Source organism: Dipodomys ordii, unplaced genomic scaffold (assembly GCF_000151885.1).
Source record: "Dipodomys ordii isolate 6190 unplaced genomic scaffold, Dord_2.0 Scaffold195, whole genome shotgun sequence".
Taxonomy (NCBI): Eukaryota; Metazoa; Chordata; class Mammalia; order Rodentia; family Heteromyidae; genus Dipodomys; species Dipodomys ordii.
In genome coordinates, this window is record NW_012267411.1 from 787,665 (window position 1) to 815,301 (window position 27,637).

At 38.2% G+C, this 27,637-nt stretch overlaps 1 protein-coding gene across 1 annotated transcript in view; it reads right to left on the bottom strand.

Annotated features, from left to right (window-relative positions):
• Prkar2b (protein kinase, cAMP-dependent, regulatory, type II, beta) overlaps positions 1-27,637 on the bottom strand; it is a 167,959-nt gene that overhangs the window by 46,202 nt on the left and 94,120 nt on the right. The window contains exon 2 of the mRNA XM_013034718.1: positions 10,850-10,885. Within this exon, the coding sequence (XP_012890172.1) occupies positions 10,850-10,885 (36 nt within the window). The remainder of the gene's footprint in view (positions 1-10,849; positions 10,886-27,637) is intronic.

The window sequence follows — 27,637 nt, forward strand, 5'->3', positions numbered from 1 at the left end:
AGGTGACCTGTGACTGAGGCTTTATGAGCTCTCCACGCACCCCTGGCTGCCTGCATGGCTGTGTAGATTTGCAGGAGCTCCTATCTCTCGTTGTCCCCAAGGCCATGGTACCCACACACTGGGGTGAAGTGGTTGACAGAAAGTAAAGGCTGCCTGAAATGTCAGTTTCTGAATTCACAGGACTTAACTGGTATGGCAGAACCTCTAACCAACCTCTGCCACTAAGTCACGCAGACAACAGGCCAACCTAGAAAAGCCAGAGAGATACAAACACACCAACAAAAAGTGGAGACATTAGCTACATACCACGGCCAAGACAGAAACACAGACTTAGCACCAGCAAGTTACCAAAGAGAAAAAAGGCCAACACTGTGAAGATTCAAAATCAGAATCCAGAATTCCTCAATTAGGTAACCTACAGTGTTCAGACAGGAAAACAATAGTGTGAAAAGAACAGCTAATAGAAACTACCTCTAACCGGGCCCACTTCTTGGATTTCAAAACGATTTCACAGGAATTTTAAACATGTTGAAGAGGTAAAGGAAACTATGATAATCAACTGAAATGTAATGACAGTGACTCAAAAGACTCAACAAATCCACAGGTCTAAGCAGTTCAGTGAACCCCAGCACAGGATAAATGAAAATCCATACATAAACACATCTAAAAAAAATCATACTGATAGAAGTCAACCAGAGAAAAATTTCAAAACACAATGAGAGAAATGATGATGTATCTCATACAGGGGAATGGTAAAACAACAAATCCTTATTATAAACAAGGAAAATCAAAGGTGGTGAGATGGTACATTTAAATTGCTAATAGAAAACAAATGCCTGATCTGCAGGTGTGGCTCAAGCAGCAAAGACCCAGACATGAGTGAAAAGGCTAAGTCAGGGCATGAGGCTCTAAGTTCAAGCCCCAATAATGGCACACACACCAAAAAAGAGCATAAAAAATTTCCACTTCAGAATTCTGTATCTAGGGGCTGGGAAGGTGGCTCAGTGGTAGAGCACTTGCCTTGCATGCCTGAGTCCCTGGGTTCGATTCCTCAGCACCACATAAGCAAAAAGGAAAAAAGCCGGAAGTGGCTCTGTGGCTCAAGTGGTAGAGCACTGGCCTTGAGCTGAAGAGCTGAGGGGCAGCACCCAGGCCCAGAGTTCAGGCCCCACAACTGGACCCAAAAAAAACCACAAACAAACACAGAATTCTGTATCTAGCACAATTATCCTTTAAAAGCAAGGTGCACTAGACACTTGTGGCTCATGCTTGTATCTAAGGATTGCGATTAAATGCTAGCCTATGCAGAAAAATCCGTGACTCTTATCTCCAATAAACTACTCAGAAAAAGCCATAAAAAGCACTGTAGCTCAAGTGGTAGAGCACTAGTCTTGAGCAAAATGAAGCTCAGGGACAGACCTCAGGAACTTAAGCCCCAGGACCGGCACCAAAAACAAAACAAAAAGTAAAGTCGATGAACTAATTCTCAGATAAACAAAAACTGAGAGGATGGGTAGCAAGTAGGTGGGCCTAACAAACTAAATCTTTCAGGCTGAGAGGAAATACCAGATAGAAACTCAAATTAAAAAAAAAAAACTCAAATGAAAAAGTGAAAAGCACCAGAAAAGATTCATACTTGGCCCACAAAATAGTAGAAAAGATTTATAAACCATGTGTCCAATAATTAGAATATATAAAGAACTTCTACAACTCAACAAGAAAAAAAAACAAGCAACCTAACTTAAAAATCATTGTGATCTAAATTTCCAATGAACAAAATGAAAAGATATTTAGTACGTTAACTAATCATTAGGAAAAGTAAACCAAAAACACAGGGAAATACACTTCAAACTTACCATGTTGGCAATTATCAAGACAAATAAATAAAACAAAAATGTAGAAAACAGTTAAGTGTTGGTGAGAATGTAGAGAAACTGAGGTCCTTATGCACTGGTGATGAAAATGTAAAACTGTACAGGTAGGTACTGTAGTTCCACAAAAACCTAAACATAGAATACCATAGAATTACCATATAATCCAACAATTCTGTGTCTGGGCATATATCCCAAAAGAATGAAAGCAGTGATTCACATAGATTTTTCATCGTAGCACCATTCACAATAGTCCAAAGAGCCCTCCCATGTCCCACAGCAGATGAATGGATAAAGATAATGTAGACCACAAATACAACAGAACATTATTCCATCTTAAAGGAAGGAAACTCTGACAAGTTATAATGCTGATGAACCTTAAAGATACCACACAAAGAGGAAGCAGTCAGTCACAACAGGACAAATTCTGTAGAAGTCTATTTCTATGAAGTACCTAGAGTTCCAAAACTCATAGAAGCAGAAAGCAGATTGATTGCCAGGGGCTGGGGAAAGGAGAATGGAGAGTTAAACACATCATGGGTACAAAGTTTCAATTTGTGAGGATAAATGCTGCATAGATGGATGGATGATGGTAAAACAATATGGATGTTCTTAATGAAACACTACTGAAGCCTTAAATATGGCTAAAATGGGTGAATTTTATGTTAAAGGATTAATAATGAAAATAAACAGCCAAGTGCTGGTGGCTCACCCTATAATGCTAGCTGCTCAAGAGGCTGAGAACTGAAGCTCACAGTTTGAAACCAGTGAGGGCAGAAATGTCAGCAAGATTCCAACACTAATTAGCCAGTAAAAAACTGAGCTTCAGGTGTGACTCAAGTGACAGAGTGCCCAGCTGTAAGCAAGAAAGCCAAGTGAGTTCAAGCTCTGGCACTCATAAAAAGGGAGTGGGGATGCTGGGGGAACCCAGCAAACCTGCAGCAATGGCAACTAATTTCCCCTCACCTCGTAGGAGACAAACTCACTGCATGGAAGGCACACCTACCCCTTTGCACCTGTGCTCTGGGCAGTGTGTATATAACAGAATCAGTGTAAGTGACAAGCACATGCCACTCCGCTGTGCTGTCCCACACACTAACAGGCCAATGACAATACACAATTCCTATAGGGCGAGGGCACAAGTCTCCTCCCTCATCTTAAACAGTCTTAAAGAATGCATGCAACAATATCTTGCAAATAGTGAGTTAATAAAAAATGTTTGTTATTTTAATTAAAGTGACAGTACGACTAAACAGTTATAAAGTCATCTCTTGTATGGTTATAAAAGTATAATTATACCATCAAACTGACATCTTACAACTTAGAAAGGCAAGTCTAAAAACAAAAAAATCCAATGTGATTTAAAATGCACTTATTTTGCATAGTATGAAGGAACCAGGTGAGTAGTCTTCATGTTCTCAAGAAACACTGTTCTTAAGAAAATAATAAGAGGGGCTAGGAAGGTGGCTCAGTGGTAGAGTGCTTGCCTTGCATGCCTGAGGCCCTGGGTTCGATTCCTCAGCACCACATAAGCAAAAAGAAAAAAGCCAGAGGTGGCGCTGTGGCTCAAGTGGTAGAGCACTAGCCTTGAGCTGAAGAGCTGAGGGACAGCGCCCAGGCCCAGAGTTCAAGCCCCACGACTGGACCAAAAAAAAAAAAAAGAAAATAATAAGAAAAACAATTTCTTAAGCTGAGCGGTAAGAGTGACCTTTAGCTTACCACTTTATCTCTGTGGTCTGTAGAAACATGTAGAGTATTATTTCTTCTTTGGGAACTTGTCCGTTAGCAGCTAGATGAATGGATAGTAAGATAATGGTCCCATTCTTTTAAAGAGAAGTGACATTTGTCCAATATTGTTATTTCTTGTCATTCTCAAGTATGAATCTGTCATAAACAATAATGTTTCTCAACAGAAAATGACACATCCAAATAGGTCACCCATAGCTGAATAGGTGACATGAACTTCCTTTAGACCAGGGGCTCACAAGGGTTGCTAAGATTTTTGAGGCCAGTCACTCAGGTGCTAGGATATGGGGGCCAGGAACACAAGGGCTGCTAGGTTATGGGAACAGGCAAACAGATGGAGATGGAAAGGGACAGGAGCCTACTATTCCCTTGGTTTCATTTCTAACAAATTACCTTTTCACATTAGCCCTGGCACCGAGAGATAACAGGGGCATGAGATACTAGGAGTGCTTTAATGGCTCCTCCCCACCTGAAGAAGAAGCCTGGACAGTTCCTGATGCCTAGAACTGTGCCCTGCCACCTCAGTGAACCTCTCCAGATGTCACCCTCCACCCAAGTCCTTTGACCTCCTATGCCCAGTGCTGGCAGGTCTGGTTTTACCTCACTGCCCCATTGCAAGTCTCACCCTGGGGGTCATTTTTCCACCAACTTCTTCAGGTTCAGCCCTGTTCATGGCTCACCTGGCTCTCCACGTCTAGGCCCCAGAAGTCCCTGCCTAGCCAGAGACATATTTCGACAACAGGTGATATCATAAGGCCAAACTGGAGAGAATTACCTACTGAGTAATTATTAGGGTGAGATAATGTTACTGTCATTCTGAACCCAGACAAACAGAGCCTTAGAAAGGCTACTGAGAACACACACACCCTTCTAGTAAATAGCTACGTAAGGAACAGAGCTGTGCTTCAACCCAGAGCCTGTGTGCCTCTGCGGGTAAGGTAGATGACAGCACTAAAGCGGTGTCAATTAAAGGCAGGAATGATCCTGGCCTCAAGCTCCTGACACCAATGGCATGTGTGTGTACACACTGCATGCCACCAGTGCTGACAGTAGAGCAAATGGCTGACAGCAAACTGAGAAGATGGACTTCACACAATATGGAATATGAACAGCTGACTGCTTGAGAAAGCACAAAGCTTCCTTCCCCTTATTTCCCAGCAACATGCATAGTACAAGATTAAAGACCAGTTCAACGGTCCCCTTCCTGTGAGCTGTGTACTGGGGGAAAAAAAAAAAAAGATGCCCTACCCTTTGCCTTAGGCACAATACGAGTCATGATCAGCTTCCCTGTTACACAATGACTACTTATGGAGAGTGTGCCTAATGTAGTCCTAGGGACACAAAAACAAATGATAGATTCGTGCAGCATAGTCATTTTCTCCCAGCATGCATTTATAAGGAATGCATGTTATAAAGAATAAAGATTAGGGTTTTTTTTTACATATGAATGTCACTAGAATAGTATCAGCAAATTCACTGGATAATTTGAAAATGACCTCCAGGGAAACATAGTAATTTGGGGGTGAAGTGTTTTTATTATCAAATAATTTTAGAGTAGAAACAAGGAACAACAAGGCTAAAAAATATTTTGAAAACGAAAGCTCATGTTCCCTGAACCAGATTCAAGACAGGACAGGGACTTCTGCTTTCATTACTTCCTGGGAACGAATCATTTTCTGCTTGGGGTGATCACATAGTGACTTTTAATGTCATATTATTTGTGAGATTTAAAGACTTTAATTTCACCTTTGAATTTTTCTAAATGCTAGCTTAAATGAGATTTAAAAATGTTAGGTCTGCCAAACACATACTATAAAATTCAATGCTTGTGGCAAAACATTAAAGACTAGGATAATTAACTCCAGGAGAAAAGAACATTACCAAATGCATAATTTGGAGGTCCATTTTCACTTGCATTGCAAGAAACAATTACTTATCAAAGCAAGTAATGCTCAAGAGTAGTTCTTGAAGGTCACACTGAACATCTCTTGGACATAATGACCAGTGGCCAGCCCCTGCCAGTCACAACAAGTGATAAGATAACTGTTAAGGATAGCTTTCAGAACTCTGAAAAAGCAAAATGGACTCAGGGAGTATGAAAGCAAGACAAATTGAATTTTGACAACCAAATACAAGGCAAACCTGTTAGTGAGCATCAATAAAAAGAGAGGGCAAGAACTTAGGAGGACAACTAAGAAAATATGAGTCTAGACTGCCCATGAGACAACAGTATTTTATCAAGGCATAATTTCATGAGTGTGATACTATACAGAAGGCCCCCATTTGTAGGAGATACACACTCAAGTATTTAGGACTCCTAAAAGGTTCAATTAAAAATTAAAGTGGAGTTGAGCATAGAGGCACATACCTATAATCCTACCATTCAGGTGACTCAGGCAGAAAATGCATTCCAGGACAACCTGGGTATACACGAAGACTCTGACCCAGGAAAAACCAGGGTGTACATGTGTGCCGAGGGGAGATGGAAGGTAAATGTTGAAAAACATATTAAGAAATGGAACCTAAAGGAACTCCTTGAGCTCTTCTTTAAATATTTTTTAGTAAGTAGGACATTTTTCCAAAATAAAATCTTTTGACTAAAATTTGACCCCATGATACAAGGCGGCACTCTCTCAGGACTGACTGGGCATATCCCTGTCCCAAACTCAGAAACAAAACCAGAGAAAAGCCATTATAATCTTTTAAAAATCTATGATGTACTAACAATAAAATGGTCCCTTTATTAAAGATTGATATCAAATGGTGTTAAGAGCCTCTAATGCTTTTTTTCTAATAGACTAAGGCACAAAGCTGAGGGTTTTATTGGTTTGCTTTAAACCATGTTTAAGTAGAGCCAAGCACTAACACCTTTAAGACTAGACATTCTGTTGAGGGTTTTATTAAAACCATTTATTTTAACACTAACAATAAGCTTAGATATTCCTGTTAAGATCCCAAACTTGAAAAAGAAGAAGATACCCAACTGATAAAGACATAAGGATACCAGTTCAAAGTTAATGAGAGATCCTGTCTAAAAAAAACAGACTAAAAGCAAAAGGGGCAGTGGGGAAATAGCTCAAGTAGTAGCAAGATCAAGGTCCTAAATTCAATCCTTAGCATTGATAAACAAAGGAAAACTCAATGAGTCAAATAAGTAGATATATATGATTATATGTATATAGGTATCTATAATTTCTCTGTAGTTTAAAGTAGTGATTACTAGTGCCTTAAAGTATTGTGTTTTAAAGGCTGTATATGACAAACTTACAGCCAGCATTATACTTAATGGTGAAAAACTAAAGCCATTTCTTCTAAACTCAGGAACGAGACACGGATGTCCACTCTCTCCACTTCTCTCCCATTTAGTATTAGAATGCCTAGCTACAGCAATAAGACAAGATGCAAACATAAAGGGGATCTAAATAGAGAAAGATGAAGGAAAACTCTCCCTCTTTGCAGATGATATGATCTTGTATTTAAAGAATCCCACGGACTCCCACTCCTAAATTACTCCAGCTGATTCAAAACTTTGGCAGGGTATAAAATTAACCTTCAAAACTCAATGGCTTTTTTGTATGCCAACAATGAGAAGAGCACAGCTGAAATCAGGAAAGCAACTCCTTTTGTGATTGCCCCACAAAAAATAAAATACCTAGGAAATAACTAAAGAAGTGAAAGACCTCTACGATGAAAACTTTTTCTTGTTTTGTTTTGTTGTTGTTTGGTCACGGAACTTGAATTCAGGGTCTGGGCGCTGCCCCTGACCTCTTTTGCTCAAGGCTAATGCTCTACCACTTTGAGCCACAGCTCTACTTCCTTTTAAGATCAAAAGCAGGCTTTTTCTTTCCACAATGGATTACTGGTGCTGTTTAAAGTAGGAAGGTACTTCCATACAATATATTATAGGTTGCCAGGTATCATCTGCCAGTTACAAATACTTCAGGTTCTGTAGTACTTACAAAGCCTAACCTGACCCATAAGTTATCCATGCCTTTGTTTCTACTACTCCCTCTACCACAAGCCTTTACCCTGAATAATTAGCTTCTAAAACGCTGAGTAAAACTTACCCGTTCAACATTTTATTTTTAATAGATGCAGCATAAATAGCAAAAGCCCCAAACTCAAAGATAAAGGAAATTCATTTGGAACATGAGAAATATATTGTAACTCCTATCAACTCTTTCAGTGAATCAGCACATATTATGTACATATCATTACAAAATATGGCATATTAGACTATATGTTAAATTATAATGTAGCATTTAGTTTTGGAATTATAACTTTACAATAGATGAGTAAGAAACTGTCAGGCATCAAATTCTGTTTTCTTCCCCTAAATTCAGTTCTAATATGAAAGTTTATACTTGAATTCTAAAAAAAGAATTTCTGATATAAAACTATCAAAGAAGATATCTTCAGAGGTGGTTCTGATGATCATGTATGATTTTTTCTCTACTATATTTGAGTAAACAATCATTTATTTTTTATTTTCAGACAATGCTACTTTAATGAAGTTCATATTGATATCCTTCACTAAACCTCCTTTTCGGTCACTTAAATTAGTAAGAGTTGTAGAATTTCCTCCTTAAAATGTCTTCATTTATGTTCTTTGCCAGAAAAAAATCAGATAAATTTTATAAGAATTAAAATAACAGGGGCTGGGAAGGTGGCTCAGTGGTAGAGCGCTTGCCTTGCATGCATGAGGCCCTGGGTTTGATTCCTCAGCACCACATAAGCAAAAGGAAAAAAAAAAAAAAAGCCAGAAGTGGCATTGTGGCTCAAGTGGTAGAGCACTAGCCTTGAGCTGAAGAGCTGAAGGACAATGCCCAGGCCCAGAGTTCAGGCCCCACGACTGGACCACCCCCCCAAAAAAGAATTAAAATAACAAAGTCAGCTGGGCACTGGTGGCTCACTCCTATAATCCTAGCTACTCAGGAGGCTGAGATCTGAGGATTGCAATGCAAAGCCAGCCTAGGCAGAAAAGTCTGTGAGACTATTATCTCCAACTCACCACTATAAAGCTAGAAGTAGAGTTGTGGCTCAAGAAGTAGAGCTCTATCCTTAAGCATGAGTTTGCTGAAGCCCTGAGTTCAAGCTCCAGGACACACACACACACACACACACACACACACACACACACACACACACACACACACACACACACACACACACACAGAGTCAAATTTAAATAAAATAAATATAGGTATGTATTTAATTTAACAAATCCCAATTTTTCTTCCTTAAAAATCACCGTTCTCTTGTCCAAAGCACAAGATACAATTTCGTTTTCTTGGCCCCAAAAGATGGAAAAATATACAGGGCTAACCAATTAGTTCTTTTCCTTCTAATAATCAAAATCATCCTCACAATCATGTGCAGTATATTATATTATTGGGGTAACACCTTTACCCCTTTTAAAGCTAATTGTTGAATATAACATGAATATAACTTGGTACTATTTACACTGAATTCTTTCCTGCTGTGTTATTTCTACTAGTCTGTCATTGGGAGAACAAATGCAAGATCTGCTTTTAACATTCCACCCTCTTTCTATATTTGCTCCCAACTCTTGCTGAAATATAGTGGAAACACATTTGGAAGGTTTAAAATTATAGTGCTTCATGACTAACTTAACCTACATATTGTGCCCCTGATCCATCGATTAATGATAAATACACTGTATAATAAGTATTAATGGAGCTTACCCAGAAACAAATGTCACATATCATAGTTTGAAGCAGGAAGGGCGATTTCTCATTCTAAGTCTGTTACCTATGTTTCCATTGAAAGAAAGTCATATCATAAAGACAAGATATACCACAGTGATCCTCCTTGCTAGCTGTACCACTGTGCAGAAAGGGTATAATTTTTCTTTTCTTTTCTCTTTCTTTCTTTCTTTCTTTCTTTTTTTGGTGCCCTTCCTGGGGCTTGAATTCTGGGCCTGGAAACTGTCCCAAAGCTAGTGCTATACTACTTAAACCATAGCTCTACTTCTGTTTTGTTTTTTTTAGTATCTAACAAGAGATAAGAGTCACACAATTTTCCTGCCTGGGCTGGTTTCAAACTATGATCCTGAGATCTCAGCCTCCTCAAGTAGCCAGGATTACAGGTGTGAGCCAATGATGCCCAGCAAGGTCACAATTTTCATCCAAAGCTCTGCTTTAGATCAAATTTCATGCATTACTGACATAAACATAACCTGACTCTACAAAAGGCATCAAAAGCTAGAGCTTATTTTCATCCTTTAAAATGCAAATATGCTTCAAGATAATAAAGCTCAAAATGGCAAAGTAGATGCCTTGTCCACACAGCACATTCCTAATTCCCATCAATGTATACCTAGCCACTACACAGCAGGAAGAAATCATACCAGTGCCTGCTGGCAAATTAAAAAACAAAAGTCAACCTGAAAGCATCTCTCATATTTTAGCACAGGTGGAAATCAGCAGGTTTTATAAAATAAGTTACTCATGTCAAGAATGATCTGTTCCAAACATTAATCTTGTGTTTTCAACACAATTCTACTTACATTTAAAACAAACTAAAACTTTCTCAAACAAATACAACTTGATTTGTCCTCTACCTTCAGAGGAGAAGAAATCACAGAGTAAATTTTCCAATAATAATTTACCCGTTTCAGTGTCCAAACTCAGTTTGCTGAAGTTATTCTAGACAGAAATGCTCTCAACGATACTTCCCTGGCAGTACAGTGAGACTTGGTCCAGGAAAGCTACTTGAAGCACCAGTTATAGGGCTTTCTCCCACCACACAGTAGGTTAGTAGGGTATATTTAACATAGCAATGGCCTCTGGGGAGTCAAAAGTTGAAGCCATTTGCTCCTATTCTAAACAGCCCCATAGATAAGAGTTCTTAAAGCTGAGAGTTTTTTCTGCCCCTAGATAAATTCATCCCCCATCACTGTTTCTAGTCTCCAGCACCTACCTGCTAATCATTGTTTCTGAATTTGGCTGGTTAATCAGATAACTTGAAAGCCAGTAACTTTTTCTTGAAAATAGGAAGAAACACTGGAGTGAGAGTCCCACATCAGCTTGTGCGACTCAACCACAGCCACTTAGAGGGCATCTGCAATCAAGTGCTAACCTAGGAATACACGACAGGCCTTTATTCTGAGAAAGAGATCAACAAGTAAGATACTACTCTACAACCACTCTCTCTGTTCCTTCTTGTCCAGCACAACTATCAGTAAGATGATGTCATGCAGTCACACTTACCGGAGGCACGCCTTGTGAATCGGTTTATCACTGGAGCTAAAAGAAAAAAGCAGAATTAAAAGATTAGAATTAAAACACCTGATTTTTCCCAAACCCAGAAAAGGTTCAAATTAATAAGCAATATCATAAATTTAAATACAGAACAATATAAACAAAAATACATGAGGAACTAAAAACACGTGAAAATTAAATGTTTAAATTCACTAATATATCCATGTTTTTCCTATTAAATTAATTTTCCCTGAACACTTTCCATATAAATCTCTGGTTAGGGTCTGTAACTCCAGTTACTCAGGAGGAGATGAGAGAATTGATCAAAGATAGTGGCTAGTACAATGAAATAAGTTAGTGAAACCCGACCTCAAAAACAAGCCAAACATGATGGTCACAACTATAATTCCAGTAATATAGATTGAAGTCTGAGTCTTGCTCCAGGCAAAACTGAAACCCTAACTGAAGGATAAAAAGTTAAAGAGTAAAAAGGTCGAGAGTGTGGCTCAAGTGTTAGGAAACATCAGCTCAAGCCCCAGTACCAACAAGATAAAGTAAAAATTCTTGGCTATAGGTAGCTGAAATTATTTAATCAGAACAGTATAATTCTAGATAATAATCTAAAAATGATTTGATAATTACACGAAGTGCTTTAAAAGAATAATTCTACTTTTAGTGATTAATTTTAAAGCAATACTACTAGAGAAAGTAAAGGCAATGTACGCACAGACCTAGCATGATTTTAAAAATGAAAACATCAAGAAACAAAACAAAAAATGCTCATGGTTACCAAATTCATTTTTAGGTGAAGGGTAAAGGAAAGTATACCCTTGAATGTTACAGATTTGGTATTTGTAGTCTTGACAAATTTTATTTAACCTATTATCCAAGATGTACAGACCTGAACACTGATAACTCAATTCCAGGTTAGCACCAGCACCACTCTGCTGGCAAACCCACCCTCTGTCCACAGCCCGACTCCATTGGGCTCAAGGCTTCTTGAGTTTACTAGCACAGTTATCTCAAGAAGTAAAATGGTTTGAGTGCTTTATTCAAACTTCCTTTGTTGACAGAAGTAGGTAAAATTATGGGTCACATTATGTAAGAAAGGAATCTTGCATTAACTGTACGTTCAGCACATGCCATGGAGCTAGGCATCTTTAATACTTTTAAAACAGTAACCAGTAATATTAGCACCAAGGAAACCCTCAGGTCATGTAAATATGGAATTTTTATCAGTAGTGTGATTGATCACCTAGAAGAATACATATGGGTAAAAATAGTGTCAGATGTTTTACATTAATCTTGACTACCATACTGGTTCATATGTAATACCAGAATCTTCATATAACTGATGAGGAAACTTTACAGTAAGATTTAGAGAAACTGATGACTTTGCTTTTAGTCCCACAGGCTTTTAATCCCTAAAGCAAAGTTGGAGTATTTGAGCCTAGCACCAAAATACTGCCTAAGAAAGATGCTAAAGTGAAAATTTTTTAAAAAAATTCCTGAAATTGTACATTTTTCCATATCCACCTTCACTATCATTAAAGACTACCTTTGTGAAATAATTCATTCAAAAGTCCAATTATTAAAATAGTATGGCTTATAGAAAAAGTATATCCCTCCAAATTGATTAAGGCATAAAATTATTTTTATTCACATACCAAAATAATTGTCACACATTTACAAAATCAGCCGGTGGCTCACGCCTGTAATCCTAGCTACTCAGGAGGCTGAGATCTGAGGATTGCGGTTCAAAGTCAGCCTGGGCAGGAAAGTCAGTGAGATTCATCTCCAATAAACCACTAGAAAATCAGAAGTGGAGCTGTGTCTCAAGAGGTAGAGCACTCACTTTGAGCTGAAGAGCTGAGGGACGGTACCCAAGCCCAGAGTTCAAGCCCCATGACTGACAAAATAAATAAATAAATAAAATATGTCTACTACAAAGAACTTTCACATGATAAACTGCATGTACTTTACTACACACACAAAATTGTCTATCAGTTTTTTTGGATACTTTTTTAACTTTCCCTGTCTGCTTCTGCAACTCCTTTAGAATGTAGCTTAGAGAGGCTACTATGGAGACTAGAGACAGTACACAGAAAACCACAACAGGTAGGACAGGCAGGCAGAGGCAAAATGAAGGCAGAAGCCCTACCACAGCCTTGGTAGAGGGGCGGAGGAGCTGTCTTCTCTCTCCTGGCCCAACCCCACCCCAACCCCAGCCTCCCCAGAAGAGGAACCCCTAGGACTGAAAGCTTCTGGCTTGACAACTAGGAAGTGTGTGTGTTCTCAAGGGATCCTTAGGTTTCTGCATTTTCTGAAGTAGTTACTGTAGACTTCCCGTACAAATTCCATCTAGAATTGTTTTTGGCAGTGCTGAGGATCAAACCTAGGGCCTTGTACATGTTAAGCAAATGCTCTGTCACTGCGCTACAACCCCAGCTCCTGAGAACATGTTGACTAAATTTAAATTTACAGGGGCAATTTTGGTCATCACCCTAATTTAGAGGACCCTTGCAGCAACCTCCAGAACAGTCCTGCAGGAGAAAAGAACTGACCTGCATCCCTGTGTGACTTTTAAATATTCTGTTGGCCATTTGTGTTGTCACAAGGCCAATTATAACCATCTGAGCCTAAATTATAACATTGCTTTATACACGCCTTCAGTTATTTTATGTGGTTTTAATATAGACCAAAATTTCCCAGTACTGCTACAAGATAAATCAAAGGAATTAGGTTTCCCTTCTTTTTTGTTGTTTGGAATTATACTAATGTATGTTTATTTTAGAAAACCATTATCACTGCTACAATGCCATCTGTGAATCTGGGTGGCCAGTACAATGCATTCATCAGACTGCATTTTCAGCTTTCTGATTCTGAGTCCAAACACCAGAGGAGAATCTAATTGCATCATGCCTTCGTGTTCACAAATTGAAGCATGCATCTACTGCAGGCTACCTACATCCTACAATAATACAGTATTTCTCCTTGGGGTTTTGTTCTGCAACTGTATTTCTGATTTGTGGGCACACAGGTGAAACAACTATGATTTTCATTTCCCAACAGTCCATAGAACATGGAATTGGACAGTTAGAATGACACCAGGCACCTGTCCAAGAAAATACAGAGTTTGATCAACAACTACCCAAATCCCAACCTCTCACATCCATTCCCCTCTTGAAGGAATGAAATGTAAGTTTCATCCCTAGATTAAGTCACCTTTGAAATCGTTCCACTTTTTAATCTAGCTAGCACAGACAGTAAAAACGTTGAGAACCTGGGTGGAAGTCTTATTGAAAATAAATGTACATCTGGCCCATCAATGCCATGTGCTTTCTCTCTAGGGAGCATAGGGAAGGGAAGGGAGTGGAGGCAGAGAGGATGGTACTCTCACTCACGCACGGTATACATACCCAATGGCCAGAGGAAGGCGGGGCAGCAGCAGGAAGGAGCCATGGCTCCACCACTGGCCACCTTCCACGAAATTGGGTAACTATGTACCTTTGACTTATGAAATATGGATGGTAAAAACCTGCCCTTGTTTTTTCAATAGATTTTAATGAAGGAAAAACATATCTTTGTAAGTTTGTCAATATACACTCCTATCCACATAGATGATGCTTATTTACTGTAAACTAATAATTATCAGTTTAAAAATATACAAAATGAACAGCAGTACAAATTCTCAAAAAAAAAAAAAACCACACAACTAAATGAAGCCAGGTGCTGACGGCTCACACCTGTAATCCTAGCTACTCAGGAGGCTGAGATCTGAGGATCATGTTTCAGCAGGAAAGTCTCTGACTCTTATTTCTGATTAACAACCAGTCAAAAGTAGAATTGTGGTTTAAGTAGAGTGCCAATCTTGCACACAAAAAAGCTGACGGATAGTGCCCAGACCCTAAGTTCAAGTCCCAGTAACATTACCCCCCCCACACACACACAAATGAAAGGATTTTAATGTGTGACAGAACAAATTAAGATTTCTGAGAGTCTTTAAGGGTTTCCACCTTTAGATTTTATTATTCAGTGGATATTCTGTGAATATGTATGTGCATATGTGTAAGTGAAAGAAAAAGAGAAAGGAAGACAGAGAGACAGATAAAGACAGAGACAGAAAATGACAGGAAATATAGGAAAATAAAATAGGAAACATACTAGAGAAACAAGTATGACTTAAGAATATCTAAACTCCTTACATTTTCAAGAGGATATAACATAAGATCTGAGGAAATCTCCAAGAAAAAAATGTTGAAACATTTACATGCAGGACTTTCTCCCAGATGCCAGTGTTCTATAACAAGCCCCCTCACACGTGTGTATAACCAGAGATGTCTGCACTTGCCAAACTCGATTCCACCAGATGGCTTTTAGTTCCTGTGCTTCAGGAGACCAGCAGTGTAACTGACTCGAGTCTTCTTTAATCTTGGAGGAAATTCTTGGACGAAATCCTGCATTACTTTTGGTCTGTACAGGGAAAACAGGCTTCTACACCTGTCTGGCTCTGAGCTCCACTCCTGCCAACAGGAACTGCTTATCTTCTCACCACTTTATGTGTGCCTAGCAGGTAAGAGGTGTGAGGTCACACCCACAGAATGGATGGATAAACTAGAAGAATACACAGAGGAAGTCTCCCTCCCCATCTAGCCACACTGAGCGTGGCATTGGCACTACATTTCTAATCAAATCTCTGCTCCTGGAGGGCTCAGCCAACTCTACTTGTGTTTCTCAAATCCAATAGTTTAAAGGGTTTGCCTGACTTATGAAAGTTTAGGTGAGAGAAAAATTCAGTGAAGACTAAAAATGCATAACATATTCATAAAAGAGTAACAGCAGTCAGGAGAAAACATGAAGCAATGAGCCTGGTCTACAAAAAATCCAGGGCTATAGTATATTGCATGTACATTGTTTATACTACTGGCAAAGAATTCCAAGTTAAAGGAGTAAAAGCTGAGTTGTGATCAGTGGTCATAAACACACACACACATATTCATAAATCCACATACACACTTAAAAACAAACAAGGCCTTTAAAAAAGAACACACACAATCTGTACCGAAGTCATAGTAATTACATGGGTCTTTTGCAGAACACTGTCCATATGCCCTGAAGTGATATATGCATAATAATCTTAAATTCAGTAGAATAATTAGTATCTCTGTCCTTGTATTGCTTTTTCTAAAAATAAACACTTTCTGAATCTGTTAGATGCCAAAATAGGAGACTTTAGAACCTATAAATTAAGACCATGTAGCTAATTATTTTTGACAGAATAAATCCTTAGTGCAGAATAAATTAATTTCTTCTATGCCTATGCTTCAAATGTCAAAGGGAAATAAGGCTCACCTTTGAACTAATAAAGAATTAATGTTTTAAAAAGATCAGTAAAAAAAAAAACAAGAAAAAAAACAGCGAAAAATGCTGATACATTTGTTAATTAACCTAACAAACACAATTGGTATAATTTTTATACATGTTAAATTCCTGGTGCTGAGAATACCATTTGTTTTCTATATTTCTGCTAAAGGATGGTGAGCCTTGGCCACTTGTATAAATGCTTAAAGATACTCACCACTTTCCTGCAAATCTTTGTGCTGTATTCTAGATACATGGGGACTAGGAAACTGAGAACTAGTCTGAGGGGTGGGCAGAGAGAGGGTGAGGAGGACCAGGACAGAACCACAATTGGAGAGGATTCTCCAACCCAATACTTCCCTGTTCTAGTCCTGTGGAGACACAGATTATAAACCATGGACCTCAGAGCACTTCTTAGGCATAAGGAAAACTGTGAGTAGGTGGTTGGACACCTATCCTCGCTCATGTCCAACCACCTACTCACATCAAGGATGGCTGAAGGTGACACGAAACACAGTTGGCTTTTAGTACCAACTTCAATGATCACATACCATTTTCCTTCTATTTATAAATCAAACTCCTCAAAATATAACAGATATTATTAAATGTCAAGGTAATAATAAGTAACAAACCAGAAAGCAGTCTTAGAAAGAAAAGCCTAAAAGTGGCTAGTCTTATGCAACCCCACACCGAAGTGGTAGTAACTATGATAGGAAAAAGGTTGCTAAATACATTCTGTATATATGTAAGTCTACACACACACACACACACACACACACACACACACACACACACACACTCAATCCCCTCCTTCTCCATGTGATACACTTTCTCTTCCAATGCTCAGATAGAATAAGCCAAGGGCAGAACATAGAAGCCTGTTGTTTCTGAGAGTGAATGATCTCAACCAGACAATAATACCAGAGGACCCAAAAGCTCTGAAAAATCTACTGCCATAGAGTCCCAACAAAACTTTCCCAAAAAAGTTAACTGAGAAGATAATTAGGGGATGTGGTAGCAGTTGGCTACTCATATAAGTACAGTCAGAGAAAATACCCAAATTCAACAACCTCCCCTGTATGAAAATGTGCTGCCACTCCATCCTGAGCTCCAATGTTCCCCACACGAGAAGCCTTTCAGGAATGATCTGTGTAAAGTAATCCCTCTGGATCTAATGAAAGTGCCATGTATACATCTATTAACTTTGCAAAACTCATAAATTAAAACAGCATTGACTGATTTTAAAATAGGGGATATCGATTAGCCTTTGGCTTTTTCTCCCCAAGGACTAAAGAGCAATTTCATGTCCACTACATAATCTGAGGATATAATGTTGGTTTTAGTCCCCCATAAAAACAATGGCATATCTTATAGCACCACCAGAGTATAAAACAATTGCATTTCTCAATTTTTTTCTTAATTGGGGTGAAACTGAAATACAATGAATGCACAATGAATGCACAATGAATTCAGTGAGTTTTGACAAATGTATTCAGCCATCCAAGTAACATTTCAACACCTTGGAAAGTATCTATAATCTGGGTACAGTTTGTACTATCGCACAGCAATTTCTGTTAGCATTTCTAACTTAACCATTTAGTTTTGCTTTGACCTTCATGTAAGTAAATGTGAGGTTTCTTATGAATATGACACCATTTATGTATTTATTCATTCTCTTGTTGATGTACATATTGAGTTGTTTTCAGTTTGGGCTATAGATGTTCTTACACCAGAAGTTTTGTAATAATACTCTTTTATTTTTCCTGAGTAAATGCCAGAACCTACGATTGCCGGGTCATAATAGGCATACATCCTTCTATGTTATCACAGGCCATACAGAAGAGATCTATCTAATCAGTCCACATCTTTACCAACCTAATTTATGTCTTACTTTAGCCATTCTTGTATGTGTTTAATGGTGTTTCCTTGTAGTTAAAATGCTCATGTATTTCTTGGTTATTTGTGTCCTCTTTATAGATATGCCCCAAGTTTTTGGTTCTGTTAGATTTGGGTCATTTTATTATTGAACGTTTAGTAGTTTCTTACTGATATTGTTAGTAGTGATAGATTAGTATAATAGGAGAAATTCCAAAATGATTAAATCCTGTGAATAACTAGGAAAATACAGGCAAATTCTTTCAGGGAAAAATGACAAAACTTCATTTAAGATCATGAAAACAGAATAAAGGTACCATATTCATGTATGGAAAACTCAGTATCAATAAAATGTCTATTCTGTTTCTAAAGTCAAGGCAACTCCAATAAAACTCTCAATAAAGATTATCGAAGTGTATCCTAAAATTTCTATAGAAATAGCTTTCCTCCAAATAATTAAGCAATTCTGAAAGTAAACAGATGAGAGTTACTTACTATATCATATATTAAGACCATTAGAAAAAAATCCTATTAAGATAAAATAAAACAGATATACCAATAGGATAGTGACTTTACATTGACATATCTATGGATACTTGACATTTACAAACTAATGGGCACCAGTAGTTCATGCCTATAATCCTAGCTACTAAGAGACCCTCGGAAACTGAGGCCTGAACACTGACACATAGAGGACTGAGGTTTGAAGCCAACCTGGACAGAAAAGACCCCAAGACTCTATTTCCATAAAGCCAGTGAAAAGCCAAGCTAGAGGTATGGCTAAAATGGTTAAGTACCAGCTGTGAGCAATAAGTTCATGACCCCCAGTTCAAACTGCTATTGGCAAAAAGGGGGTTGGGCAAGAATGGTGCTGCAAACCTGTTACTTGAGAGTCTGAGGAACATGAATCACTGCCACCTGAGCCGAGGTTCAAGATAGCCTAGGAAACATAGCAAGCCTCTCTTTCAAACACAACAGGAAGAACCAATGGGAAAACAACTTGCCAGTAAGTGGTGCATTTTTTTAAAAATGAAGAGTCTCTATGTTATACAACAAATAAAAACAAATCAGAGATGTGGTAAAGCTTTAAGCAGGAAATGGAAGACTTTTAAATGTCTATACGTAAATGAGGATCCTTTTTAGTATGACGTAGATTCCTTAAATAGGGCATAAAAAGTACAGATAAATGAGAAAGGATCCATGTTAGCTACACTAAGATTAAGAAATTTTATTAAATGAAAATTACTATAAATGCAAAAATAAAGTGAAAGAAAGGAGACCCAAGGTTATTACTTAAAAATTCAAAGACAAGCCGGGCACTGGTGGCTCACGCCTGTAATCCTAGCTACTCAGGAGGCTGAGATCTGAGGATCGAGGTTCAAAGCCAGCCCAGGCAGGAGAGACCGTGAGACTCCTATCTCCAATAAACCACCAGAAAACCGGAAGTGGCGCTGTGGCTCAAGTGGTAGAGCGCTCGCCTTGAGCTGAAGAGCTGAGGGACAGCGCCCAGGCCCAGAGTTCAAGCCCCAGGACCGACAAAAAAAAAAAAAAAGTCAAAGACAAGCCCAAGATTAAGAGAGGACTTTTTCAGTGTATATTACCAATACAGGATTAGGGACCAGATAAGGCAGATAGTGAAAAAAATGCAAAGAATAAGGAAGATTTTCAGACAACCAACCATATAAATATAGCCAATAAATAAGAAAAAGTATGCAACATGACTGATAATAAAGGAAAAGCAAATTCAACTCACAATGAGACTGCACTTAACAAAGGGGACAAAGCTTGTTAAAAAAAATCTAACAATAGTGCTGGGCACTGGTGGCTCACGCCTGTAATCCTAGCTACTCAGGAGGCTTTGAACTGAGATCAGTTCAAAGCCAGCCCAGGCAGGAAAGTCCGTGAGACTCTTATCTCCAATAAACCACTAGAAAAGTGGAAGTGGTACTGTAGCTCAAGCGGTAGAGCACTTGCCTTGAGCTGAAGAGCGCAGGGACAGCACCCAAGCCCAGAGTTCAAGCCCCATGAATGACCAAAAAAAAAAAAAATCTAACAACATCCAATGCTACCTTTTTTAAAATGTTATTTTATTGTAAAGATGCTGTACAGAGGGATTACAGTTACATGAATAAGGCAATAAGTACATTTCTTGTCAAGCATTGTTACCTCCTTTCTTCTTGTTCTCTCACTATCCCTTCCCTCCCCCCTGCCCTCGTTCCCCCCTTCCCCGCCTGAAGTTGTGAAGTTCATTCCAAATATACTGTCTTGTGGGTATCATTGTTGCAATGGGTCGTCCTGTGTCCTTATTTCAGTGTTCTGTTATTCCCCTTCCTCTCACCAAATTAGACAAATGTATTCACAAGATACAGGGTACCAAAATCAAGTACAGTGACAACAGGGGATATACCATAGGGGGAAGAACATACAAAGGAAACAAGTAAGCCAGACAAAAGATATATAGGTCCCATGGTTTCCCTTATTTGCAATAGCTAGTATATATCTAGGACAAGCAGAAAAGGTCAGATAAATTGATGTTAGGGAAATGAACCCTAAGATACGTATCCAAATGTTTTTTTTTTCTTTCAGGTGATTGTTTCTAATACATTTATAAGATTATTTCTTTGTTGCTTTGTATGTCCCTCTCTCATGGTACAACCCCTGCTTTCACTGTATTTAAATACAGTATAATTTGTGGAAGGGAAGTGAAAAAACAAATTGTTTAAATAGGGATACAGGTGGATCCATTGCGACAATGAGATGTACAAGTCGTTATGTGGAAAAACGAACTTTACAACTTTGGTGGGGGGGGGGAGGATTGGGTGGGGGAGTGGAGGGAGGATGGGAAGGGATGGGAAGGGGAAACAAAGGAGGAGGCTACAATGCTTGATAAGAAATATACTCATTATTTTGCCCATGTAATTGTAACCCCTCTGTACAGTATTTTCACAATAAAAATTAAAATTAAAAAAGTAATTTAAAACAGCAAAAACAACATTATAAGTATGCTTTTGATAGAAAGCAATATATTCGAAAAGAAACAAAATTTAGTAAAACTTAAAATGACTTAGTTTTATATTTTTCCATATCTAGTATGACAGCTTAGAGTTAGGCTATCATATCTGCTTCTGCATTTGGTCTTTCACAGTATCAAAGAATGTGCGCCCTTTGCAAACTCCACTGCATACATCTGAGAGCCTAAGAGAAAACTATACATATAAACATTATCATGGTAATTATTATCTTCATCCTATGGAGACACTAAGAAGGTCTGGGTGTGAAAGATAAATACTCTCCAGGGATCTTCAGACCATACCTTGAAAATGCTTTCAAAAGCTATAGAATATCTGTATCATATATGAACACAAATACACACACACACACATGCACACACTCAAACACACACATACCCTAATAGTCCTCTACAATACTATACCAAGAAGAGACTGGGAACAACCAAAATATTCACTAAAGAATTTTTAAAGTGTTTATTTAAACAGGGTATATATAAACTAGAGCTACATGAATCAATCTAACACCTTAAATACTTGTTGAAGGACAGTAATTTACATAAAAGATGCTTTCATGCATGTGTGACTGATATAAACTTGGAATATATTAATAATAGCACTATTTGTAATTAATGGGGAAATGCCTAAGTAGCACTAATACAAAACTATGCCAGGAAAATATTTATGTATCAAGTACCCTGTATGTGGTATTGAAAAAAAAATCTGAAGGGTACTATAATGCTAAAATTAGTTAGAACCAGGGGGATGGCATTCATAAATATTCTTTAGTCTCCTTTTCTCTATGTATATTGGGTACACCCAGAATTTTAAAGAGAAAAAAAAATCAGCTCTACTTTTGACTGTAAAAATCTCTCACTTCAGTTACTCTCAACTCAACAAGATTAGTTCACATTGCATTTGAATGTTAAATGTGCCTCTAAGTTCTTTTTCACAAAGTATTGTTTTTATTTTTATTTTTTTATTTTTTACTTTTTGGGTCCGGTCGTGGGACCTGAACTCTGGGCCTGGGCGTTGTCCCTCAGCTCTTCAGCTCAAGGCTAGCGCTCTACCACTTGAGCCACCTTCCCAGCCCCAAAGTATTGTTTTTAAAAATGAGTTCTTGTTAAAATTAAAACATGAAAACACCTTTCTGACTATTTTTAAAAGGAACTATAAGGTAATTATTATAATTAATTAGTATGAACCAAAAGTCTTCTTTGTATTGTTTAGTTGGTGTTGTTGGTCAATTTTTTAAAAATCAGACTTGTGATTTTTGGTATAAAAGCAAACCTCCACAAGGTCTTTTTTTCCATTCTAGAAGTATATTGTGATGTCAGCAATTTGTAGTTGAACAAACAAAGAGTGATGGCTTTTAGGAATAAAATTCAAAACAAGCTAATGTAGAATGAAGCTATGAATCTGTCTCACCATGAGCTTACCTCTATAAATATTATGACATGAAGAAGTGGCAGCAAGCTATCCACTTACTGCAACTAATTTTTTCCAATTAATTTGTATTTCAGGCACATATGCACATTTTTGCTACAAGCATCTGTCTTATTTAAATAAACAACTATTTTCAGTACTCCTACCTACTCAGTTCTAAGTGGTTTAAAAATTACTTGTTAAAGCTTAAATAAGACTATAAGCTTAAAGCTCTCTCTCTCTCTCTCTCTCTCTCTCACACACACACACACACACACACACACACACACATACACATACACTTATTTATCCTACAAGCTTAATATTTATTCTGAAGGGACAAGACCATGTTAAAAATAAAGCAAAGCTTTACCTCATTGTTTCTTCAAAAAAAAAAAGCAGACCATTTACTTAGAGCTTCAAGTGCAATGAAGGAGGGCTTGAGCTCTGGACCACAGGGTTTTTTTTAGAAATTGAGACAGATAAAAAAATTAAAAGACTCCACTTTTACATTTTCATTGATAAATCTTTTAAAAGTACTATTTGCAGGCCTTGCAAGCAATCTTTGGTTTCTTACATTTCTAAGTTTCTTTTTTTTAAGGCTTCTATTGTCACTGACTTGTAAAACTGGCTGTTCATTTGAATGACCCCAGGAATAATGCTTAGTGCATCCTGAACACTGTTAGCTCATTTCTTTGAATCTTCTGGGATCTGTACTATCACTATTCCTATTCTGGAAATGAGAGAAGTAAGCAGTATACATAAACAATTCACTCAACCTCCCAGAAGTTCAAAATGACAGAGCCAGGATTCAAACCCAGTCCATGCTGAAGCAAAATCATAGTTTTTTAAAGTATGTGCTACTACTTCAGATTTTTCATGTCACTACACTCAAATGTTCAACAACTAAAAGCATTATTCAGCACTGGGGACAAACTCAGGTTTTTACACATGCAAGACAAGTGCTCTACCACTGAGCTACACTCTCAGCCCAAGCAATCTGTGTGTGTGTGTATATATGTGTATGTGTGTGTGTGTTTTCCTAACAGTCAACTACCAAGTGTAAAAATTATGAGGAAGGAGAAAGGGGTCTCTAATGACTACATTTAGCAAATTAGTGGAGGAACAACAACAAAATAATAAAATGATGGATGTGAAGGCGATCTGGCTACAACAATAAAATAATAAAATGATGGATGTGAGGGCGATCTGACTGTGACATGTAACCGCATTGATTGCCAGGATTGATCAGGCTGATCTGCTGGCTAGGCGGGTGTCCCCTTCCTCCCTCACCACTCCATTTGCATCCCTCCCAAAGCTGCATGCTCGGTCTAAGAGGACAGCCATCCTCCATAGAGAAGGACTGGTCTTGGGTGAAGGGTATACGAGTAGCTGCGCTCCCCTGCTAGAACCTCTAAATAAGCTCTCAAGAATGAAATGAGTGTGCAGAAAAAAATGAGCTAGAAGATAACACATTCACAATATAAGACAAAAGTATCTGGAGTGCCTGTAGAACACCTAAGTAAAGGGATGCGGGAAGAGGATGAACTCTTCAATATGAATCTTACACAGGGAAGTTTATACTAGAGTTAGAGGAAAAGCAGAGAGCTCCAAAGAGCAAGAGGGCTGGGAAAAGTGGCCAGGACTTGTGCCATACAGGGAAGAAGGTAGCCAGGTACAAGATGGCAGGATGCCCAAGAAAGGGAGAGATTCAGCTGAGTTCAGGTAAATGGAAGGGGTTCAGATGGGGTCCTAATGTCAACTGTCACCAGAATGTGAAATCTTCACAGGCAAGATAAAATCCATGCATTGTGTTCTCTGCATTTATTTGTACAATGATCCAATGTCAGGCCCAGAGACAAAAATGCCTTTTTTTAAGATAAAATGAAATCTCAAACTATGAGATTGAACCCAAAACAGACTAAAATATTTCATTAAAATATATTAGAAGTGCATCATTAATATATAAGATTATTAGGAGACTAGTATTAGAAGCCTATTTAAAGTATTTGAGTCTAAAGATTTTAGCTATTTTACATTCATGTTCACATTTCCCATTAGACATTTAGTATTTAATTGAATTATCATTTTAAAAAATATTTGAGCACCACTACTGGCAAAGTGCAGTGACCACACACATGAAAACCTTGGGGAGGGAGTGTACATGAGTGCATGCACGCACGTGTGTGTGTGTGTGTGTGAATGGTTTTGCTATCTACAGTGAGACATAATCTGCACTCCTTCCAGTGCCTAAGGTATACCCACCCTACCATATCATCACTATCAGTATCACTGAGGGAAACTGGCAAGAACCTCTGAAACTAACCTTGGGAGAGAGAATGGGGTTTGGTAAAAAGAGAGAACCTGGCATTCAGTATCAAGAGAGTAACTTAGACAAGACTATCTACTTGTATCAATTTACCACCATGTCATCTACCTTACAAATTGTGATTTTATCCTTTAGAGGATTTTTTAAAACCTACTTTTCATCATGTTTAAAGTATCAACTTTCTTCTCATTTTGGCTGATATTCCAACACTTTAAAGATTAACACCTGCAACATACCGTTCTCTTGGTCTCATCTCCAAATGATCTAAACCCAAAACTCTACCATCTCAGCCAGAGTTGAACATACACACAGGAATACAGATATAAAAGGAAAAGTCTGTCTCTTCCTAACTGAAGTGACATGATTTTTATTTCCTAGTTCCTTCTTTTTTAAAAGCTGACTTTATTTGCATCCATTGGTTGTGCAGAAGTGTTTTATTTTGACATGTCCAAGTATGTACACAGTGTACCTTGATCAGACTCACACCCCTCTAAATCCTTCTTTTAGGACAGGATTTCCTTTTATAGTCCACCTGACTTCTGTTGCATCAAACATTTACCTTGGAGTCCACACACACACACACACACACACACACACACACACACACAGAATCCTGCCTCCACGCAGGTCCTTCATAATTCAGTAGTTTAAATCTGGAAACCAAACCTGATCACAGCTACCTTACACAGCTAACAGAATTCTACCTTAAGTTGTATAATTTGGCGTTGTAGTACCACAATGGAGTTTACCTACCTTGAGGCAGTACACAGGGAAATCCTGTAAGTCCAGAAAAGAGACAAGAGCTAGTCTACAACTGCTGTTTTCAGGGTTTTTTAACTATTTTTTTTGTCTTTTCTCTTTTGGTACTGGGGATCAAACCTAGAACACTGCACTTGCTAGACAAGTGCTTTACCACTGAGCTACATCCAGCCCTACAATAACTTTTTACTGCTTCCTTTTCACACGCTGGGAAGCCCTCTTAACTGCACAATAAATACACTGGTACATGTGTAAAATTTACAAAAGACATACTAGGAATATACTGGACCAGAGTGCATTTTGCTAAGAAGGATGTCCTGAGAAATAAACAGGTATGAGAAACTGACTGCCATGTTAGATTCCTGACTCCACCACTTACAGGGGTGGGGGAGAGAACTAAATGGCGTGTGTGCAATGAGCCTTTTTCAGCATCAGAAACTTAATAGACAACCCAAAATGTTAACAATAGTTATTATTAAATTAAAAGACACCATTTAACAAACATTAGATTTCAGCTGTTCCATTCTGAAACACCTCAGTCATGTTTTAATTCAACATGACCTTTTGAAAAGATGCTTCTGGGGTCTAAAATGTATTGAAATAAATGGAAGCTTTCCTCTTCTCTCCTTCCAAAAAAATCTTCCCTCAATATCACTCCCATGAACTGTTTTGTCTTGGAAGAGCTAATGTAAATTAAACAATGTCAATCCCCAGCCAAGCAGATACAGAGTAACTGTATCTTCTTGGCTTCACTTTTATGTGGGACATATGTTTATATTTTGACCTTTTGTCGTTTTTATTTTTCAAATTAAGCAACGTTTTTAAACAGCAGCAACTGGAATAAATTTTTTTGGTTTCCAAACATATTAAGCTACACATGGCATAATCTATTGCTGAGACATTTATAAATGTTGCACCAACTGTGTTTATATTTCTGATTTTTTTAGATTGTTTTGTTTTCGTGTAAGCCATGACCTGAAAATCTTAGCTCAAATTCTTTCCACAAAATAATTACATAATGGAACAGTCTGAGTCATTTGAATTTCTGAGATACAAAATTTGTTCCCATAAAATGATGGTGGGCACTACAGTGAGTTTCACAGTGGATTTTGTGGTGACAGCTAAGAGTCTGGCTAAGACTGCACTGGACAAGAGCAGGACCTACTCGCTCGCTCTCTCTCTCTCTCTCTCTCTCTCTCTCTCTCTCGGTCTCTTGCTCTCTCGCTCTCTCACTCTCTTGGGCTGGTATCAGGACTTGGACTCAGGGGCCTAGTACTTGCTAAACTGCTTGCTAAGAGTTGGCACTCTACCACTTGAGCCACGCCTCTGGTCCAGCATTTCAGAAATAGAATTCCACAGAATTTTCTGCATCAGCCAGCCTGGACCTGTAATCCTCCAGATCTTAGCCTCCCAAGTAGCTAGAATTATAGGTATGAACTATTAGTAGTCAGCTCCACTGCGTCTTCTTAAGCAACTGATATAAAAATAGTTTAAGGATAGGCGGTGGGGAAAGGGGGGGATAGAAGAGGTGATATTGATCAGGTTTCATTGTACTTAGAAACTAACTTGTGAACTGTAACCTCTTAGTATAACTACTTAATAATAAAATTTAAAGGAAAAAAACAGTATCATATGAGGCTTCACTGCACTGAACAAACATCCAAGGGCAAAACAATGGAAATTCTGAAGGTAGTGTACAAAAGTACTTTTCTTCAGCCCAGACTTGATTCAAGAATTCATAATATGTAAGATAACAAAACGCCACCCCAAATACTACTGATAGCTTTATGCAGACTAAAAATACAAGGCTAAGACCTACTAAATTTAGGTGAGGAACCTGTGACTCTCACCTGCCTCATCACTACTCAACAAAACAAATCATATATAGGACCGCTGGGACAATCTCCCGAAAAAGGAGTGCTCCTTAAATATAGAGAGTAACTTATGTGAATACTCATTTCTTTTGCCTTAAAAAAGAACGAGGGCCAGTTGCCAGAGGCTCATGCTTGTAATAGGGAACTAGAGCACTGAAGTTCAAAG